This window comes from Lutra lutra, chromosome 10, assembly GCF_902655055.1.
Source record: "Lutra lutra chromosome 10, mLutLut1.2, whole genome shotgun sequence".
Taxonomy (NCBI): Eukaryota; Metazoa; Chordata; class Mammalia; order Carnivora; family Mustelidae; genus Lutra; species Lutra lutra.
In genome coordinates this window covers 10,423,288-10,439,593 of record NC_062287.1, presented here as the reverse complement: position 1 = coordinate 10,439,593, position 16,306 = coordinate 10,423,288, and the positions used below count along the sequence as shown (strand labels likewise).

Here is a 16,306-nt window from a genome sequence, read left to right as displayed (position 1 = left end):
ATATCAAATGTGGATCCAGTGACATTAATAAGTTCATTTACTAATTCTAATAGTTGATCAGTAGTTTTTACAGATTTTTCTCTGCATAATTATGTTATCTGTGAATGATAACTTACTTCTTTATTGCAAGCCCTTGCAACAGTGATTTTCCGTGCTTGATCACACTCGAGGGCCTCAGGTACAATGCCGAATAGAAGTGGTGATAGCGGGCATCTTTGTCCCCTAATATCAGGGGGGAAGGTTTTCAACATTTCACAATTAAGTATGCAGTAGGCTTTTTATAAATTCCATTTGTTATATAATAAAGATTCCTTCTATTCTTATTTTGCAAAGAGTTTTTAAAAAATTATGAGCGGATGTTGAAATTTATCGAATGCTTTTTTATACCTATTAGAATGATTACATGGATCTTCTCTTTTTTCCGTTCTTGTGTGACGTTTACTAATTTTAAATGTTAAACCAACCATGTGTTGCCAAAATACACTGGTCATGATATTTTTATATGTACATAGAATTTTTCTTATTTTTAGGATTTTTGCATGTATATTTTTGAGGGAGATTGGCCTTTTCTTATTTTGTCCTTGTCAAGGTTTTGGTATTAAGGTTTTTCTGGTCTTAGTGAATGAATTGGGAAATAGTCTCTCATTTTCTCTGCTCTGGAAGAGTTTGGATAAGATAAGATTATTTCTTCCTTAATGTCTGGAAGAATTTGTTTTTGACATCATCTGAGCTTAGAATTGTGTGTTTTGTAGGCATGCTTTTCATTATGCATGCAGTTTCTTTCATATATACAACATTTTCATATTTGGGGGGGTTACGTATGTGAATTTTGGAAATTATTAGAAATTTGTCCATTTCATCTAAAATTTAAATTTTACTGGCAAAATTTAAATTTTACCTCATTATTTTTCTTTTTCTTCTTTTTTTTTTCTAAAGATTTTATTTATTTATTTGACAGAGAGAGATCACAAGCAGGCAGAGAGGCAGGCAGAGAGAGAGGAGGAAGCAGGCTCCCTGCTGAGCAGAGAGCCCGATGTGGGGCTCGATCCAAGAACCCTGGGATCATGACCTGAGCCGAAGGCAGAGGCCTTAACCCACTGAGCCACCCAGGTGCCCCTCTTTTTTTTTTTTTAAATGACTGTAGGATCTATGATTTCTCATGATGTCTCTTTTTCTTACTGATGCTGGGTGACATGTATCTTTTTTCTGGTTAGTATTATCAGGGGTTTACTAGTCTTTTCAAAGAATTGTATTTTGCTTTTGTATCTCTTTTGTAAGACTTTGTGGGTTTCTTTTCCTGCCCCCTTTTTAAAAAAGATTTAATTTATTTATTTGACAGAAAGAGAGACAGTGAGAGAGGGAACACAAGCAGGGGGAGTGGGAGAGGGAGAAGCAGGCTTCCCACTGAGCAGGGAGCCCAACACGGGGCTTCGTCCCAGGACCCTGGGATCATGACCTGAGTAGAAGGCAGATGCTTAACGACTGAGCCACCCAGGCACCCCTCTTTTCCTGCTTTTTTTAACCCAAAGCTCTTCAGCAGTGGTTCTTAACCTTGGCTGCCAATCCAGAGTCAGTTGTGTCACTTAAAGAAAAACAAAAAAGATGGCAGCTGGGCTTCAACCCTGCAGATATTGACTTGTTAGATCTGGGCTGGGCCCCTGTTGTTCACGCTTAGAAGGCATCGCAGGTGATTTTGAGGTACAGTCACAGCTGAGAGGTAGTCGAGCTAGTCCTCCAAAGAACTTCTGGGTCTGCTAAGAAAGTGGCTTTTACACAACAAACCCGAATTCTTTGGGTTCACAAAAAGTCTGTAGAACCTCCTTCAGGGAGACTTTAGAGGCCGCCATTCTTTTTGAACTACTATATATTTGCATTCCTCATGCTGCACTTGGCTGATAGAGCTATAGAAAAATGTATTTCTGTATAATTTGCCTTTAATTCGTATAAAAACATCAGTTCCTTAAAGTTTGCACAATCTGAACTTCTCGGCTGCTTGTTATTTTTTTTTTAAAGATTTTATTTATTTATTTGACAGACAGAGATCATAAGTAGGCAGAGAGGCAGGCAGAGAGGGGGGAAGCAGGCTCCCCGCTGAGCAGAGAGCCCGATGCGGGACTCGATCCCAGGACCCTGAGATAATGACCTGAGCTGAAGGCAGAGGCTTAACCCACTGAGCCACCCAGGCTCCCCTGGGCTGCTTGTCATTACATTACTTTTTTCTAAAACTTGAAAAAAATTATCCACGTTCTTTCTAAGCTGTTGAACAATAAACTGACCTATTAATCTACTGCAAGTCAGAGTAGAACTGACTTAAGGGAGATTTTTCAGGACATCTCCATGTCTTCCTCCCTGTAACTCTCTTGCTTGTTGGCTCACCTGTGAGGTTGTTGACTAGTTATGAGGACCCCTCAACCTCCTATTGACTGCTTATAGACTGGTGAATGGGTCCTATAAGGCAGAGACCTGGTCTCTTCCCTTCTCAAAATAAGATCAGCCTTGACACCAGGTTCCCATGACACCAGGAGGATGAGAAATTGTGATAATAAGCAATGAACAGGAATGTTAGCTTTGAGTAGAAGGAGGGGAGAGACCTTCTGTAGAATGTAGGGGACTTGGGATTGACATGCTAGGACAGAAGCGGTGCCCAGGAGCTGCCAGTACTGAGCTTTGAAAATTAAGTATGTGCTAGTCCTAGTGTTAACATATTCATGGAAGGATGGCCAGTGTTCTGTCTAGAGTCCTGATGGTGGACTAGAGGTAGTCTTGCATGCCAGAGTTGATCTTCCCAATTTAGCATTCAGATGTCAACAGTAAGGGCAGATATCCCAGTGATGACCTGAAAGTGGCCCGCTCATTCACTAAGTCATCTTGACTGTCCCTGCTTAAGGAATAGCCACAAGATGAACAGGTCCCCAGCTTGACTGACTTATAAATCACTGCTGAACCAATGTCTCTTGTAACAAGAAATGGACCCTCAACTTTATGGTCAACTTATCTTTGACAAAGCAGGAAAGACTATCCAATGGAAAAAGGACAGTCTCTTCAATAAATGGTGCTGGGAATATTGGACAGCCACATGCAGAAGAATGAAACTGGGGGCACCTGGGTGGCTCAGTCATTAAGCATCTGGCTTTGACTCAGGTCATGATCCCAGAGTCCTGGGATTGAGCCCCACACTGGAGTCCCTGCTCAGCGGGAAGCCTGCTTCTCCCTCTCCCACTCCCCCTGCTTGTGTTCCCTCTCTCATCTCTCTCTCTGTCAAATAAATAAATAAAAAAATTTTAAAAAAAGAAGAATGAAACTGGACCATTTCCTTATACCAGATACAAAAATAGACCCAGAATGGATGAAAGACCCAAATCTGAAACAGGAATCCATCAAAATCCTAGAGGAAAACATAGGCAACAACCTCTTCCATCTCAGCTACAGCAACTTTTTATGAGGCACGTCTACAAGGGAAGGGAAGCAAAAACAAAAATGAATTATTGGAACTTCCTCAAGCTAAAAAGCTTCGCACAGCAAAGGAAACAGTCAACAAAACTAAAAGGCAACCTAAGGACTGGGAGAAGATATGCAAATGACATATCAGATAAAGGGCTAGTATACAAGATCTATAAAGACCTTAGCAAACTCTATACCCAGCAAATAATCCAGTCAAGAAATGGGCAGAAGACATGAACAGACATTTCTCCAAAGAAGACATACAAATGGCCAAGAGACATTAAAAAAAAAAAAAAAAAAAAGAATGCTCCACATCACTTGGCATCAGGGAAATACAAATCAAAACCACAAGGAGATACCACCTCACTCCAGTCAGAATGGCTAAAATTAGCAGGTCAGGAAACGGGGAAGCGAGGATGCGAAGAAAAGGGAACCCTCCTACACTGTTGGTGGGAATGCAAGCTGGTGCAGCCACTCTGGAAAACAGGATGGAGGTTCCTCAAAAAGTTGAAAATAGAGCTATCCTACGACCCAGCAAAGGCACTACTGGGTATTTACTCCAAAGATACAAATGCAGTGATCCAAAGGGGCATGTGCACCCCAATGTTCATAGCAGCAATGTCCACAATAGCCAAACTATGGAAAAACCCAAGATGGCCATTGACAGATGAATGGATAAAGATGTGATGTGTATATATACAATGGACTATTACTCAGGCATTAGAAAGGATGAATACTTACCATTTACATCAACATGGATGGAACTGGAGGGTATTATTCTGAGTGAAATAAGTCAGAGAAAGAAGTATATGGTTTCACTCACGTGGAATATAAAAAGCAGTGCACACGATCATAGGGGATGGAGGGGGGAACTGAATGGGAAGTCATCAGAGAGGGAGAAAACTCATGAGAGACTCTTAACTATAGGAAACAAACTGAGGGTTGTTGGAGGGGAGTGGGTGGAGGGATGGGGTAGTTGGGTCGTGGGCATTAAGGAGGGCACGTGGTGTGATGAGCACTGGGTGGTACACACAACCGATGACTTATTGAAGTCTACTTCTGAAACTAATGTATTATATGTTGGATAATTGAATTTAAATAAAAAACAAAAAGATGTTCCATGGAAATATTGACATCATAATCTGACATGTCTGAGTTCAAATGCTGGCTGAACCTGTTTTCCCAGGCTATGAAACAGGAAAATACTTACCTTGTAGTAATGTTTTAAGAGTCAAGAATGGAGAAGTAGCAATGACTCAGTGTGAGTAGAACCCTAGATGCAGTGCTCACGGGGGAATCTGTCACAGGGTGAGAATTTTAAGAGTAGGTTTGGCCTGTGTAGGTCCCACAGATGGGTTCTAAATAACCGGGGCATAGCTAGATATATCTGAAGGGTTATGAGGCTCTGGCACATAGAATTGTTTGCATTGGCCAGTCTGGGAGAAAGAAACACTGAAGGGAACTTATGCTGGAGAGAAAAATCATGGCATCTTCTATCGAATTCTTCTCCTGTTTTAGATACATTTTTCTCTTTAATCATGTCATTGAAAGGCTTGAACTCAATAAGATCCAGCAAGACAATAGTTTCCTTTTTGTTTCCACTGCCACCTTCCAATACGACCCTACGGATCTCCTTCCCTGCCCCTGACAGCATCTCAGGAAGATGGTGTACCTTTCCTGGCATGTGGGAGTATTAAAACAATGATTTTCATGTATGGCAGAGCCCAGACCATTCTAGAGCAAAAATTTACTCATCCATTTTCAGGTGCTTCTCCTCTCACCTGACTTCGGGCCAAGGCCTGAAGGTCAGGGACTAGCAGTAAGGAAGGAGCCGTAGGGTGTCCTCCCACTCACCCTGCTCCCAACCCCCAACTCCTGGCTCCCCAGAGCCTGCGGGAGGAGGCTTTGTAAGAGAAGGCAAAGGATGTCTACTTTTTAAATAAAAACAAATGCTCTCTTGGTTCTCAAACGTCCTTTGTTATGTCAGAAATGTGATTATTAGCTCTTGCGTGGGATATTTTACGGGTTCTCGAGAGAACCCCATAGAAAAGCTCCACACTGTCCTTTGATGTGGCTTTTGGACTTCCTGGCTGACCTCTTGCAGACCTCCTAAGCTCCTAGTTAAGTCATTCACGCCTCCCAGCAGTGCTCTGGCACAGCGTCACCCAGACTACTTCCCCGGCACTCACTTGGGCTGTGCGAAGCTCAGCACCCCAGCCCCCCACAAGGGCCAAGTGCAGCTGCTGCCGCCATGCCACACTCCAGCCAGCCTCCTGCCTCAGACGGCTCGGTGGGCCTCAGGCTCCCTTCTTTGCGCCTCCAGAGCTCAGATCCGGTTTCCTCAAGAACTTTCTTGGGCACCATCTCGAGGGAAGCAGACGTGGGACTATAGAGTTTCTGGAGCTCAACCGGTGTGGGATGGGTGTGTTTCAGATACCATCTTCCTTCTTAGAAAGAGCCCCTGTCTCTGCGTCATTCTCTTGAGGTCCATTTCCACCCATTCCTCACATGGAAGGGTAGGGAACACCACCATACCCACCAATGCTACGGATTCCCTTCCCAGAATCCTCCCTAATGAATCTGTGTGCTCTTTTGTAGGCTGTGGGGTTGGTGTGGGGCTGGCCAGCTTGGCCCCTTCTTGGAAGCAGTGGTTGAGCCTCTCTCTTTAGACTAGGGGCCACATGGCATCCATGGGCCTTGGCTTTGAGGCTTGATTAAAAATTCTGGGCAACAGAGAGGTCCATTCTATATAAACATGGATAGAATAGCAAGAAGAATGGCTTAAAAATAAGTCATTATTTTTTAAAAATAATTTTTAAAATACATTCAGAGTGGAAAGTAACCTCTGGGGTCTTTCATTCTGTGCTTGCGACCGGTGACTACAAACATTTTCCTAATTCTGTTTTATTGTCTTAGTCATGGCTGCTAAGACACATCTCCTGTCCAGAAGCTCATGAAACTATTTCTGACTTCTCTCCCATCCCAAAATGTGTCTAACCCACATCAACTTCCCTTAGGACCTTTTCTCTAGATCTAGTCTCAGAAGCTCGCAAGGGTAAGAGATGAGTATTTTATTTTTTATTATTTTTTTAAGATTTTATTTATTTATTTGAGAGAAAGACAGTGAGAGAGAGCATGAAAGGGGAGAAGGTCAGAGGGAGCAGACTCCCCATGGAGCAGGGAGCCTGATGCAGGACTCGATCCCAGGACCCTGGGATCATGACCTGAGCTGAAGGCAGATGCTTAGCCAACTGAGCCACCCAGGCGCCCAACGCATGAATATCTTAATAGGGGCCTTCTGGAATGCCTTAGCTGTTCATGGTGAAGTTTTCAGACCCAAAGACAGGCTATTGGCAAAGACGGGACTGAGGCACAGCCAATTCCAATGACAACAAATTTGGTGAGTCCCTGAGTTACTTTCTTACAGTGCTTTGCATATAACAAAAGCTTTTGACTTAGAATTCTGATTGACTGGTATCCTTTGCTGTTTCTGATACACATGACAACACACAGCTCTCCATGGGTAACCACAATAAGGGAATGTTCCTAATGTTAGGATAATTTGCTGCGAGTCCTTAGGAAAAAAAGGCTGAGTTGAAACTAAGATTTAATTAGTTCTATTTTTATTTCTCATTATTTTCCCTACAAAGCACGTAGATGAAAACAGTGGCGGTTTTAAGTGAAACTCATCTTCTTCCTCAGACTCCTTCTCTAAATGTGGATTCACACTCCCTTCTGGGAGTTGACATGCTGTTGATTACTTGGGAGTCAATCAACAATCCCCATCCATCACATTTTTTAAAAAAGTACCTTTGTGTCCTTTATAAGAATTAGGAAGACAAAATATTTTCTTAACAAATCTTTGGCTTGTAGTTTGTGTTCTTTTTTTTTTTGGCAGGGGAAGCCGTAATCACATGCTGGTGATAAGTATCCCATTAGCACCTGCAAACATGCAAACATGGGATTAGGAGGAGCGCTGTGAGCCAGCAGCAGGAACAGGTGAGCCACCTGAACCCTGTTTAGGCGTCAACAAAAGCACAAAGGATACGATTTTTCTTTGTAGGTCTTGGATTTGTTTTTCTTCTGCTTCAGTGCTAGCTCTTCCTTCAGTCTGGCAGACCATCTCAGCAGCAGACTGTCCCAGCAACCCAACTTCACGAAGCGACAGGAACGGTGCAAAGAGAGACGGACGGCCCTGGCATCATGGCCCTAGTGGGTTCCCGTCCCAGGCAGCTCATGACTCACCATGTGCACTGGCCCAAAGTTTCTGCATCTCAAATTCCTCCTTAGCAAAACAAAGAAGCTCTCCCGACTTCAAGTAACAAAAACAAAAGAAAACAACAACAACAAAAACACCCAACCCTCAAGATGTGTTCAGTAAAACTCCCAGGATACATGGAGGTGTTTTGTAAACTCTGAAGCCCTGCACAACTGTGTCATCCGGAAACCATGTGGGGATGAGGTGCGACGGGAGGGGGAGCAGGAACAGCTGCGATCACCTGGGGGCTGAGTTCCACTTCCTGGCCGCATGCTTGGCTTCTTGTAGTCCCAATAGTAGAGACAGTTCCATAACGTGAGGGACAGGCTCTGCAAATCTGGCTCCTTCCTACCTCCCTCGCCTTAGCCTTATGCACTCTCCTCTCTTCACCCAGAACTGCTCTCCATCCTTCACCTTTCAGCCAGTTATCGCCCCTTTCGGATATCCGTCCGTGACCCCCTGACTACATTACAGTTGCTCCTGTTGCGTGATCTAGAAGCACGTACCGTTCCGAATTTGTCAAGCGTGTCATGATCACGATTTCCCTTTATCTAAGTGATTTCACATTCATATTTGTCTCCCCCATCTGCCTCTACGAGGGGCAGGGATAAATTTTGTCTTTTACCATTTTATTTCTGGTTCCTAGAACGGTGCCGGGAGTACAGTAGGTGCTCAGTGCTTGTTTGTTCAATGAATGAACAAGGGACCAGGTGGACGAATGATGAGATGGGTCCATCCTGGAGATCCGGTGGGACCCAGGCATAAGTGTTGGATATTTGAGGCTCAGTCCTGAGAAGGAGCAGTTGACCAAATGGGCTTTGGAACCACAGAAAGCCAGACTATGACTTTGGTGCAAACTGCCCTTTTATGCTCAGAAATTTATCTACTGAAAGTCATTTGGATTTATGGACATCGAGTGGACATATACACGAAAGGACATTAAAGGGAAAGGAGCTTTCTGGAGAAAGCATGACTCCTAGAGACACCCCCCCCACTCTGGGTAAGAAGGTAGATGTTGCCAGAAATGAAGTTGTGCCTGGACAGACTCGTTTCCTCAGGAAAACCAACCAAAAACCCCACGTTATTTCTCTAAGGAGGAAAGCAGCCTGGGCTATGTTGGCAAACTCGTTTACACTCATGTTGTTGTACCTCTTGCTCGAGCAGCGGCTCCCTAAAAACACCAGGGCTGCTTGATGGAGGAGCGAGAGGCGAAGGCCCGAAAGCTGGTCATACCTCAGAGCCTGGCCTGGGGGACGATGTCTCTACTCAGCTCTGCAAGCAATCAGGCCTGCCTCTGGGCCTGGGGAAGTGATCCGCTTGGGGACATTGGGAGCCAGCACCTCTATTCTCCCGCAGGAATCACGGACTCATTCTCCACTGATTAAGGGAGTGGGGGACAGATGGCAGTGAGAGGACCAGGGTGGGTAACGCGTGGTGATTTCAGCTGACACACAGGTTCCTGTGTAAGTGTGAGGCTCCCCCTTGAGGACTTGCACAAAAGCTTAAGGAAGATCTGGGGGAGGGGTAGTCAGGCCCACTACTGGCCAGGGCAGGTGCAAAGGAGCTGGAGTCACTGTTGTGAAGGGGACTTAATTTGTAGCCACAGCCTGGGTAGCTCTGCTGACCTTCAGGTTCCACTTGAAAGGAAGTGTAATGTGAATTTGCCTAGCGTAGAAGACATTTCTGAGAAGCTGCTACTTCTCTCCACATCCGTGCCCACACTGGGCCATTCCTGGGCACAGCCAGTCTGTGGTAATCAGTTTGTGCCAGTGTGCCTGGGAGTCTCCTGGCTTTAGCACTGCAAGTGCTGAGTTCTGGACAAACAAGGACAGCTATTCACCCTACGGCTCATTCACACTATTTCTCTGGGAAGACAGAGCCGACCACTCACAGCCTCATAATACAGCAGAAACAAGAACTTGTCTTCCCTCTGGGATGTTAAGAATCCACAGAACCACACAGATATTGTGACGCTCCCCTTACAGATTGTGCACCTGAGAAAGAGAACGAACACAAGGAAGCTTCCTATGTTAAGGTGCTATCCTGGGGCAGTAATTCATTTTCATTTGCCAAGGCATATTCTCCAGCATTTCTTTCTTTCTTTTTTTTTTTTCCTTTTTAAAAAGATTTTTATTTTTTAAAAAGATTTTATTTATTCACTTGACAGAGAGAGAGATCACAAGTAGAGAGGCAGGCGGGGGGTGGGGGGGGGAAGCAGGCTCCCCGCAGAGCAGAGAGCCCGATGCGGGGCTCAATCCCAGGACCCTAAGATCATGACCTGAGCCAAAGGCAGAGGCTTAACCCACTGAGCCAACCCAGGTGCCCCGATTTTTATTTATTCAAAAAAGAGAGAGAGAGCCTGGACACAATTGCGGGTGGAGGGAGGGGCAGAGGGAGAGGGAGAAGCAGACTCCCCATTGAGCAGGGAGCATGACACAGGCTCTATCCCAGGACCCCAAGATCATGACCTGAGCCAAAGGCAGATGCTTAACCGACTGAGCCACCCAGGCACCCCACAGCATTTCCATTCATATCTACAGTGGCTATTCATGTTAGATTTCCTATGATAGTTGTAATTTTGCAATATATTTAGTAATGAATTGAGTATATAATTAATGTTATGAGTTTAAAAGCATTTAAAATAAGTAAAATCTAAATCAGAAAAACATGTTCATTAGAAATTCTGTCTTGATTTTTTAAAAAAAGATTTTATTTATTTGACAGAGAGATAGAGAGCAAGCTCAAGCAGGCAGAGAGGCAGGCAGAGGCAGAGGGAGAAGGAGGCTCTCTGCTGAGCAGGGAGCCTGATGTGGGGCTCGATCCCAGGACTCTGGGATCATGACCTGAGCCGAAGGCAGACGCTTAACCGACTGAGCCATCCAGGCACCCCATGCCTTGATTTTTATTCCAAAATTATGGATCACCATATCACCAAGATAGTTAAATCCATAACCAATAGGACAGTGACTACCACCCCCATGTGAGACGACTAAATATAGAGTGACGGAGGATCAGGAAGAGAAAAGATTCTACCGACATTCCTTTATTCCACAGGTTCCTTGGCAGGAGCAGTTGCTAGATGAATAGGTTCCTGGCTCTTGGTGTTAGATAGAAGGAGTCACTGGACTGGTCTGCTGGGGCAGAGAATGGTGGGGCTGTAGGGCCAGCCATCTGGAGGGAGGGCACATCTTCTTTTCCCAGACAGGCTGAGGAGATGAGGAATAACCCACCGAGGGCCAGGAAAATCCCAGCAGCCCAGCCCAGGTAGAGGGCATCTCCAAACTCCCAGCGAGGCACAATCTCAGGGATGCTATTATCCCAGAAGTCTTGGATTGTGGCATAGGCCACCCAAGAGACTGGGAGGAGGGTAGTGGCTGAAGCTGATGCTTCCAGAGTTCCTCCCAGGAGACAAAGCCGCCTTTTAAATACCCATCTGATCCTGTGCAACTGGAAGCATTCAGACCCAAAGCCAGAGAGCAGAAGCCCCAGTAGCCCCAGCCCGTGGGAGGCTGCCATCAGGATGCGGGATACCTGGAACTCCTGGGGCAGAGACAAGAAGGACTCAAAGGCCTTGCACACGGCAACTTCCTCTTGATTCACGCAGACCTCCCAAAGTCCCATGACCCAGGTCTCCATTTCGTTCAGGTCCAGACTGAGAGTCTTCCACTGCGGTAGGATGGTGGTGACACAGGAGCAGACCCAGCCGAGGAGAGAGAGGAGCAGTCCTCCAAGCTGGGCTTTCCCGCGGAGACTCCAGGCCATGGCTGCTCCCACTACAGAGGCAGAAAGCAAAGGACAGATGGCTCGGTGACGGGTTAGCGGGGCGTACTCTGGGGACGGCCCAGTGGAAGATCTTTCATTGAGGGCTCTTGTTTCTGTTTTTAGGCAGCAGCCGAGGCAGGTGCTAGGAACTCGGCAAGGTTGGGTTTAGGGGGTGTGCCCAAGAGCGGATGTGGGCGTGGGTTCTGGGGGAGGGCCTCGTGAGAGGCAAGAAAAAAAAAACCACCCCCCCCAAAAAAAACCAAAACAAAATAAAACAAAAAAAACCCAAACCCCCCCCCCCAAAACCCCAACCAGACAGTAGACTATCAATATCTATTTGATGAGTAAATTCATAAACCTGAAAGTAAAATCACTTCCCAGTTGATGAGAATGGTGTTCTGGGAATATACATTGATGTAATCTTTCTGGAGGGCAACATGACTTCATATTTCATACTTTTATTTTTTTTAAGATTTATTTATTTGGGAGAGAGAGAAAGAGAGAGAGGGAGGAGGGGCAGACGGGGAGGGAAAGATATCCTCACACAGACCCCCTGCTGAGCATGGAGCCACATATGGGGCTCCGTCCGGGGACCCTGAGAGCATGACCTGAACTGAAACCAAGAGTCGGATGCTTAACCCACTGAGCCACCCAGGCATCCCTCATATTTCATACTTCTAAATATGCATGTACTTTGACCCAGCACCTTACCTCCAGGAACTGACCCTAATTTATGGTGAATATATACAAAGATTATGAAAATGCCCATTTGAAATATTGGTTAGTACTGGGCAGCCATTTTAAAGTGATGTAGAAAGAATTTCAGTGATGTGAAAAATATTTTTGATTCATCGTTAAGTGAGACAGGCAAGGGACCAATCAGTGTATAGAGCATGTAGGACATAATTTCACTTTTTAAAAAGAGTGTATGTCTTTATCTATGTATCACATGCCACAAAATGTTAACCGTGGTTGTTTTAGTGGAAGGATTATGGATAGTTTTTATTTCCTTATTTGTGATTATCTATATATTTTATACATTTTGTAAGTGTATCAGTTAATATTTTTGTAAGCAGGAAACAGATGGAAAATGCCCCATCCCAGGAAGCAATCCAGACCAGAATCTGCCAGGAGGGATGTGCCCCCCGCCCCCCCCCGCCCCCCGCTGCCACCAAGCTCCTGCTGCTGTAGGACTGTAGCTGTAAGAGGTGGTACTTACTCATGCCAGCTTCCGTTCCTATGTGTTGCTGCTGCCAAAAGGCAGGTTCTGACAGCAAAGGAAATAATTTGCATTTACTGAGTATGGCTAAATGCCAGACTTTTGACCAGATACTTCATCCTTATTGAATTTTCACCCCAGTGCTGTGAGATGCATGTTAGGTAACGTGCCAGGGTCCCCCAGCTGGTAAGCAACAGATCTAGCTCCTGGGCCAGGTGGTTTCAGACTGTGTCACTTCATGGCCCTGTCTCCAGGCCACTACGGTGACTCCCCCTTCACTGCGCCTGCACACCAGTGATGGAGCACATGGGCACGGTTCATCTTTATGAACAAATACCCAAGAAAATTGGGATTTCTTGTAATAAAGACATACATGTTGGCCATTGTATTCCCCTATTCATATTTTAAGCTACTGATAGTCCTACGGTGAGGAAGGGGAAGGAGGGGTGTGGGGGAAGGGGAAGCAGGGGTGTGGGGGAGGGGGAAGCATGGGGAAAGGATCTAAGAAGACACTACCTTGACTTTATCTGAATGATGTCTCAATACAGTCTGATCAGATTATCAGTGGTGTGGGAGTGGAGGGAGGTGACCAGAATCATCTCAAAGTCCCCTTTTTTCTTTTATGTTTTATTATAGAACACTTCAATAATACACAAGTAGAGCAAATGGAAAAAGAAATTTCATGTCCTACCACCTAGCTTCAGAAACTATCCACACATACTGATCTGATCTCATCCATGGCCACATCCACCATCCGCATCCCTCCCTTCACACTGTTTTGAAGCAAATGGGGGGCTCTCCCAGATTGTAGGCTCCTTCTGCTGCTTTTGTAAGAACCACATGTTCTAATCAACACAATGGCAAAACAGTATGCATCCCTGGAAATGCTGTCTGCTTGCATTTTATTCATCCAGGTTTGTATTTGATATTTTCCTTCTTGAATACAGGCATGCCACAGGTGTATGAGCTCTGATAGGTCAGGAAGAATTATCCTTATTCCCTTGCCTTTTCTTCAGAGCCCTTTCTTTTCTTTTTTCTTTCTTTTCCCTTCCTTCCTTCCTTCCTTCAAGATTTATTTATCTGGGCACCTGGGTGGCTCAGTTAACTGTCTGCCTTAGGCTGCATTCATGATCCCAGGGTCCTGGAATTGAGCCCTGCATCAGCGGACATCCTGCTTCTTCCTCTCCCTCTGCTCCTCCCCTGGCTTGTGCTCTCTCTCTTTCTTCAAGATAAATAAAATCTTTTAAAAAATTTATTTATTTATTTGAGAGAGGGTGTAGACATGGTGGGGGAAGGGGCAAGGGAGAGAGAGAGAGAGAGAGAGAATCTTAAGCAGACTCCTTGGTGAGCGCAGAGCCTGACTCGGGACTCCATCCCATTACCCTGAAATCATGACCTGAGCTGAAATCCAGAGTTGAAAGCTTAACTGACTGAGCCACCCAGTCCCCCCATTCAGGGCTGTTTCTTGACAATTTGTGAAAATTTGTGAGTTGGGAGACATATAAATCATGAGAAGTGTGAACCATGGGGGAGGTCAGGTTAGTGAGGGAAAAGAGAATGCATTCATCTTATTAATTTCTTTTCATTTATTCATATATTCATTCATGTTTGCATGCGCTGTGCGTATGTAGCAACTCCACTCCATTCTCTATGTTCTTTCTTCTCCTTCCTCAGTCTAACTCTGGCTCTTCCTGGCCTTTCCCCGCAAACTTGACGGACCGTCTGCAGCTTAACCAATGGCCTCTCTGCCCAGAGAGAGGCAAAGCTCTGCAGTTGCATCTGTGGGTCTGACCCATGGATCGGTTTCCTGGAGAAGATCCCAGAACCTCAACCTCAAAGTGGTACCTCCTTCCATTCTCAGTTCAGATTCCTTCTTACTGTGAAACTTTTCTGGGTCAATCAGACTGCCAGATGGCCTACTCCATTATTTCCTCTGCCCTTTGTATCTTCCTCAGAGGTGACTTAGCTTCTGGGCCTGTTACTTGCACAGGTCCCTTCTTAGGCCTGCACCTAACTTTGAATTTATTTTATATTCTTTTACTTAAAGAGTCTTCCCCTTCCCAGCAACTGAATAAGATTTAGGCCCCCCCAAAATCTGGACTGATCTCTCATTTACCTTCAAGATGGCAATGATCATATTTCCTGGGATTATTTATTCACATGTTTTGGATTTCCAGCCTAGCCCAATGTCTGTCATATGTAGTTAAATAGAATGTAAGTTTTCAGGAATGTCCCCTGCAGGTCCTTCTTTCTCACTGGGCATTTAGTAGTCGTAGCTTTTAGAATTCAAAGTGAGGCTGACAGGTCTACTGATCAGAAACGAATTTGGTTTTCTAGGGAGGGACGCCTTTCCAGCATGTTATGGCTGTCCTTTGTGCTTCCTGTCTCAACCCCTGTTTCATTTCCTTTGCTCATGTCACAGAAAGCTGCCCTTGGCTCATTGGGATAAGCAGATAGTCCTACAGACACCTAAAATTGATAAGGACTTTAGGGTCAGCATCTACCTGGGGTCAACTCTCACCAGATACTTTTTTAAAAATTAAAGATGACATTTTAATCAAAGCAGTACATGTTTATGACAGAAAAATAAGAAAAGAGGGCAAAAAAGAGAAAAAAAATACCATAAGTTTGCCACTCAGATAATTTGGTGTATACCCTTTACCTCTATATATGTATCTATATCTATTTATTTTGAAAAACAATCATCCTCTGCATGGTATATTATGAACATCTTTCAATATGTGACACATGTAAATAATGGAACAATTTTTTAAAAACTTTAGATAAAGTTGATTTGCAACCTCTGATAGAAAGTGTTAAATATCTTGCTCTAGTCTACACAGTACTAATGTTATTTATACTTAAGTCATATAAACAATATAAATATGTAATGGGGGCGCCTGGGTGGCTCTGTTGGTTCAGCGTTTGCCTTCACCTCAGGTCATGATCTCAGGGTCCTGGGATCCAGCCCCTGTCAGGCTCTCTACTCAGCAGGGAGTCTGCTTCTCCTCTCCCTCTGTGCTCACCAGTGCACTCTTTCTCCAATAAGTAAATGAAATCTTTAAAAATATATTTATAAATATGTAATGTATTACATAGAAGAAACACGTGTATTTGTTACACAGATGTAGTATGTATGTAATATATGCACATAGTTGTACGTAATGTAATATATGTACATAGATTGCATTGTAAACTATGCAACATAAAAGGAGGGCAATTTAGGCAGACTTTTTTATGAGGTAACGCCACTTCATTTGCACAACTCCAGAGGGCTCTATTCATATAGACTCTGCTGGCAGCTGCGGCCCTTAAGGGTGAATAATTAACGAAAAAAGATCAAGGTGGGTTCTTCCGGTATTCCGGCTCGATAAATTTCAGTTAAGCGTTTTGAAGTTGAGAAAGGTTCATTTAGGACTGGTTTTTAAGTAAAAACATTTCATTTCTTCTAGCGAAAAGCAGGCGGGAACAAACTATTTGAAAACAGCCAGGGAAAGAAACGCGTCTTCCCCAGTTTGCCAGGAAGGGACACCGTGGAAATTCCAACCTAGGACGGTCCCGGTGCCTGCTGGGAGTTGTAGTGCGGCCTCGCCTTCAGAGCCACAGTCTGGGCCCCGCGAGGCTCA

General features: G+C 44.7%; 1 protein-coding gene across 1 annotated transcript; it reads right to left on the bottom strand.

The window, feature by feature from the left end:
* Positions 1 to 10,647: 10,647 nt before the first annotated feature.
* Positions 10,648 to 11,549, bottom strand: CLDN25 (claudin 25). Its single transcript, XM_047693248.1, has one exon. The coding sequence runs from the start codon at positions 11,459 to 11,461 to the stop codon at positions 10,775 to 10,777; it is 687 nt and encodes a 228-aa protein (XP_047549204.1). The 5' UTR covers positions 11,462 to 11,549; the 3' UTR covers positions 10,648 to 10,774.
* Between the last annotated feature and the right edge of the window lie 4,757 nt (positions 11,550 to 16,306).

Coding starts and splice junctions, on each gene's coding strand:
- CLDN25 (XM_047693248.1), bottom strand. CDS start 11,461: ATGGCCTGGAGTCTCCGCGGGAAAGCCCAGCTTGGAGGACTGCTCCTC.